The 5459-nt window shown below is 51.2% G+C and overlaps 2 protein-coding genes across 2 annotated transcripts; both read left to right on the top strand.

Moving 5' to 3' along the window:
* Positions 1 to 957: 957 nt before the first annotated feature.
* GMORB2_5140 (Fungal specific transcription factor domain) lies at positions 958 to 2491 on the top strand (the record flags this gene model as incomplete). Its single annotated transcript, XM_035467114.1, has 5 exons — positions 958 to 985; positions 1148 to 1629; positions 1733 to 1855; positions 1931 to 2338; positions 2420 to 2491. 5 exons carry the CDS (start codon positions 958 to 960, stop codon positions 2489 to 2491), a joined length of 1113 nt encoding a protein of 370 aa, XP_035323126.1.
* A 128-nt stretch (positions 2492 to 2619) lies between these two features.
* GMORB2_5139 (Fungal specific transcription factor domain) lies at positions 2620 to 3738 on the top strand (the record flags this gene model as incomplete). Its single annotated transcript, XM_035467113.1, has 2 exons — positions 2620 to 2747; positions 3030 to 3738. The coding sequence occupies 2 exons, from the start codon at positions 2620 to 2622 to the stop codon at positions 3736 to 3738; spliced, it is 837 nt and encodes a 278-aa protein (XP_035323125.1).
* Positions 3739 to 5459: the final 1721 nt, after the last annotated feature.

Genomic DNA, 5459 nt, shown 5'->3' with positions numbered 1-5459 from the left:
AGAGAAAAAAAAAGAAAAAAAAAGAAAAAAAAAAGGGAAAAAAAAAAGGAAAGCTCATCTCCATTCTCTGGCGGGCGGCAGGCAGACAGGATTCATCCCACCCACAGCAGCCAACAGTACGCCCACGCAGAGAGCCAACTTACCGCTCTACCGCGCACCAAAAGATCCCAGCCGTCATCACAACAAGCCTGCACTGGTCACAGCTGGTAGGCCAGCATCGTCGTATTACACCAGAGACCCAGACCCAGACTCAGACCCCGCCCTGGCCGCTGCCGGCCTGCAGGCCCTCACAGCCTGCAAGCCTGGAATCTGCAATACATGGAAGATTGCCGTGCAGACGCTGCCATCTTGTGCTATCCCTCTCTGTTACTGTCCGTCCGGTACGGTAACTCTCTGTCTTCCCTCCCATTCCCTCCCCGCCCGCGCCCCCCTCGGGATCGCGACGGCCTATCTCCATCTAGCGCCACGGCTACGACCGCCAAAAAGGAAATAAAGAATAAAGATCAATTAAATTAAACAACGACAAGTGTGTTCGAGGCCGCTTTACCCCTTCTCGCCCCGCCGTTGCGGTGACCGGCTCTTCTCGAATCTTGCTCGCAACTTTATCATGGACTTCGTGGGGCACGGTGTTACCGCCCACCCCTTCGTTGCCGAGTCGGCGGGAGGCGCTGACCTCACTCATTCCCAAGAGGCAAGCCCATCTATACGGCGTAGGGCTCCTATAGCCTGTCGGAGGTAAGAACCTTCTTCCTGTCCGGTGCCTGTTCCCGCGCTTGCTCGCTCTCTCTCTCTCCCTCTCTCTCTCCCTCTCTCTCCCTCTCTCGCGGCTCGGGTATCACGCAACCTGTAATCTGGCTAACAAGATTTTACTCCCTTTCTTCTCCCTCATACGCAGATGTCGTCGCATGAGGAGCAAGTGTGTTCATGAAAAGGCCCTTCCACCTTGCAAAGCCTGTGATGAGGCTGGTCTTGAGGCCCAGGACTGGTATGTAATGCAATGCATTGAGCACAAGCCTTGGCGACAAGAGGTTGCAGGTGACAGCCTGACAAGAGCTACCAAAAAGGGGGGGCGGCTAGTGGAACCTGATACTAACCTGTATTGATGCATCTTCGATCCGCAGCATCTTCCCTGTCAGAGGCCAGCCAGACAATGACCGCCAGTATCGCCATCCGCGCATCAGGTCGACCAAGACAGGCACCAGGAAGGACACGGCCAAGGTCCGTCGAAGATTGCTCGATTCCGGAGTCCAGGACAGTGGATCCTCACCCGGCGAGGACTGTGAGCCCCTTCCGCCGCTCGACGAGATCATCGATGCCGTCGACCGATTCACCCGTCAATCCTTCCAGCTGGGTTTCATCCCGAAGCGGCAGTTCATCGACAGACTTCGCAAGAGTCCCCAGTCCGTCGATCTCTTCCTCCTTCTCAGCATCCTGAGCGTCTCGGCCCGTCTGACTCCCGCCCTCATAGGCCGGTTCGGTTCGGGAATCGCGGCGGCCGAGTTCTTCATGGAGCGTGCCGCCACTATGGCCGTTGGCGAGATCTACCAGAAACCTACGCTGGAGAGGTGTCAGGCCTTTTACCTGCTCAGCATCTCCCAGCAGGGGAATGGCCTCGGAAACAAGAGTCATGTGTGTTTCCCAGCAAAGACCCGGTCACTGCGGAAACCTCGAAACCTCGAAACATGAGATGACGAGATCCAGGAAGGAGGGGAGCAATGCTGACATAGTCTAGATCAACATGGGAATCGCCATGCGTCTGGCCACCCTCCTGCAGCTGCATCGCGAGGAGACCTATCGGATCGCTCAGGTGAACCCCGAAGCTGTCATACGTTCTGAATCTGCCCGTCGTACTCTGGTGAGCATCTCTCCATCTCACATCTAGTCGGCACACCTTGCCTCTCTGTGGACGGTATGCTTACCGAACCCCCAGTGGCTCCTATATAGCCAAGACAGTATCCACTCGGGCCCGTTCTACCCCGTATCCTTGGCCGCCTCGGATATCACAGCACTTCTCCCGAGCGACGAGGCCGATTTCGCTGCTGGCCGCCTCCCGGGCCGCCGCGCTGCCCTCGCCGATACGCTCCCAGCTATCAAGAGCCCGTCTCTGTTGAACGACCCGGACCGCTCGCTATTTGCCTCTTTCATCCAGATCCATTACTTTTGGGGCACGGTCAGTCGTCGAGCCATCAGCTATTCCCGGAGCTCGTGCCCATGGGACCCCGGCAGCCATTCGGCCCAGATGATGGACATGCTGAGCAATTGGGAGGCGTCGCTGCCGATAGAGCACAGGTGGAGCGCCGCTATGCTCCAGAAGCACAAGTCTGAGAGTCAAGACCTTGTAGGTAGATGTCCCGGGGCAGAGAGAAAAGGAGGGAGGGGTTGTTACCCGTCATTCGGCGGTTTGCTAATGTCCTTCCAGGGCTATCTAAGTATAACCATGATGACGAGGCTTTGCAACATTGTCGCTCGTCGGCCGTATCTAGCCGAGTGAGCTTATTCCCAATCTCCCGGCGGTGTTTCACAAGTCGAGGCTTCGGGAGCGTGAATGCGCTGACAGTCGATGACAGGATCGTCAAGCTTGATCAGAAGATGGAGCACGAAAGACTCTTCTTTTCGAACATGTCGGTCCAGCTCTTCTCCAATGTCTGCGGTCTGTTTGAACAGATCGATGCACAGTTCACCAGCCGATCCGTAGACGAGAGTGTCGGTGCCCAGATGACTGCCTTTTGCATCTACAGCTGTGGCCTGTTTTCTTCCTATCTGTGCAAGTTCCCAAACAGTATGCTTCCCCTCTCCCTATTCTATCATCTATTTTTCATTCTTCCCTTCTTTCTTGACTCTCTCTCTTACTTCCTCTCCTCGGCTACAACTCTCCCTGCTCTGTTCTCTCTCTCCCTTTCTTTTCTTTTTTTTCTCGTCGGAAAAGATGTGGCTGACAGGATACGTTCATCAGTTTGCCCTGACCGTGCTATTGCTGCTGCCGGCCCGCACATACTCTCCCGCACGCAGGCCATTCTCCTCCAATGCAGGAGAGTCTGGCCGCTTGCCTCGCGATGGATCGACTCGCTCAACAAGATCTTCCGCGACCCAGACGCCCTCCCACTGGCCCACGAGGGCTCCATGACCGAGGGCAAGGTCCAGTCACCACCCGACATGCTAACCTGGGAATCCGCACCGCCTTCCACCCCAGTCCAGTCGCAGCAGTCGCGAGATATGTCGTCATCCTTTTCCGGATCCATGTACTCCCAGCCTGCTACGGCGTTTGACTATAGCCAGCAGCAACAACATCAACAGCACCGGGAAGACCCGGTCCCGCCGCACCCGAATACATTTCCCTCGTTTGACGGTCTCATGGTATCAGCAGCTCAGCCGCACGCCTCCATGTACTTTCAACGTACAGCTGCCATGCACCACCACCATCATCATCATCAACAACAGCAGCAGCAGCAGCAGCAGCAGCAGCCAACCCCTACCGTCGACAACATGGGCGTCCTTGTGGACAGGTATGACAGCGCGCACCCTGCTGCTGCTGCCAGAGCTGCGAGCGCACCGACAGCATCGCACTCAACTTACGACACCACTCCTTTCGCCTCCTCGATCCCTATGACATCTACGACTGCAGCATTCTACCCTGGTGCGGAACTAGGGCCGCGTAATGACGGATTCGAGAATGAGCTTCAATCGTACATTGGTGAATCATCTGGGAGATGGAACAAGTATGCATCATGGGTAGACTAGTATTGATTTGGGTGAAAAAGAGGGGGGTAGATGTAAAGCGCATATGACTGATGAGCCATGATTTGACTATTTTTTTCTCTCTTTCTCTCTCTCTTCCCCTTTCTTCATTTCTTCTTCTTCTTTTTAGTCGTTTTTTTGTCTAAAGCTGATAGAAGTAGATGTTTTAGATTCTCTTGTTTTTTTCCCCCGGTTTTCCTTTGCATATACCACTTCCCAAGTCACATGAGGAAGAAAGGAAGAATACACATGTACAATAAAGCGGTGTATTTCTTTTTTCTCTTTCTTTTCTTTTTCCCTCTTTTGTAATCACTGCCTAGTTATTGGAAGAGGGGGAGGGGGAGGGAACAGGCAAGTACGATTGGAGATTAAACGACTATATATATAATATTATTAGTCTGATGAGAGAAGGAAAGAAAGAGAAGAAGAGAAAGAAAAAAAGAAAAGAAAAGAAGAGAAGAGAAGAGGGGAAAAGCAAGTATTGCAGGTAATATACCAATGTGCACTCTATACACTTTTTTTTTCCTTTCTTCCTTTCTTCCTTTCTTCCTTTCTTCCTTTCTTCCTTTCTTCCTTTCTTGTCCCCCCCCCCCCCCCCCCCACACACACACACACACACTTTTGCTGAGAAAAGAAAAGAAAAANCCCCCCCCCCCCCCCCACACACACACACACACACTTTTGCTGAGAAAAGAAAAGAAAAAAGGAAAGAAAGAAGAGAAGGTAAGAGTAGAGCAGAGCAGAGTAGTATTGTTAGTAGGCGGTATATCACTCGTTGACGCGTTCGACCCGAAAAGGGAAAGAGGAAAGGGAAAAGAGGATTTCTGTTTGGTACGCAAGTCATACGCGTATTGACCTCTAGGTAGGTAGGTAAAAAATAGGTATAAAAAAAATCATCGTAAATAATACTAGTATTGATTTTCGATATGGAAAGAAGAAAAGAGAGAGAAGAGAGAAAGAAGAACAAGCAAAGGTAAAAGTGCATATTATCATTACGCCATAGTACATGTATTACCATCTCGACAGCACGCTCACATGTAAGAAAGGCACAGGGATTTTATTTTTTTATAAAAAAAATTAGGAAGGAAAATAAAGGAAAAAAAAAAGACGGAATACATTGAAAAACAAATAACCATTGGACTCCCATTTTTGGTTTAATCCGATTTCTACATGACTTTTTTTTTTCTTATTTCAGGGGAGAGAAGAAGCGGGGAGAGGGGGGAGGGGGAGAAGAAGGAATCCATCCGTCTCTCCTTCTCTCATCTGTCCCTCCCTCCTCTCTCTCTCCCTCCCCCGGCGCCAAAAGAAAATCCCCTTTGTAAACCCCGACCTGGACACCAAAGGGTGGACGCAATTACATGACATATTTCCTTCTTTCTAATTTCCCTTCATCTGAAAAATAAAATAAAAAATTCAACTTTGGCGGACCTTGTAAAAAGTGAAGTGGGCGTGACACAGTGTTTTTTTTTCAATAAAAAAACGTTGCAGTGCAGTGGCGGGGAATGGGGCGATCCGGGCTTCTGGAGTAAGTATTCATATCTGTCCAGGAAGTGAGACGGACAGAAAACGGGTTTATAGAAACAAAACCACTCTTCTCTCTCTCCTCGACGTTCAAGGATGTGCAGGGAATTAGGAATGGGGAATGTGGCATGTGAAGTGGAGGGAAGGGGGTATTGTGTTACTATTCTTTATGTGCAATGGAAGGGAAGGGGTTGGGGTTGGGG

This window comes from Geosmithia morbida (genome assembly GCF_012550715.1).
Source record: "Geosmithia morbida isolate 1262 chromosome Unknown scaffold_3, whole genome shotgun sequence".
Taxonomy (NCBI): Eukaryota; Fungi; Ascomycota; class Sordariomycetes; order Hypocreales; family Bionectriaceae; genus Geosmithia; species Geosmithia morbida.
Note: the sequence above shows the minus strand (reverse complement) of the source record. Positions and strands in the feature narration are given on the sequence as shown.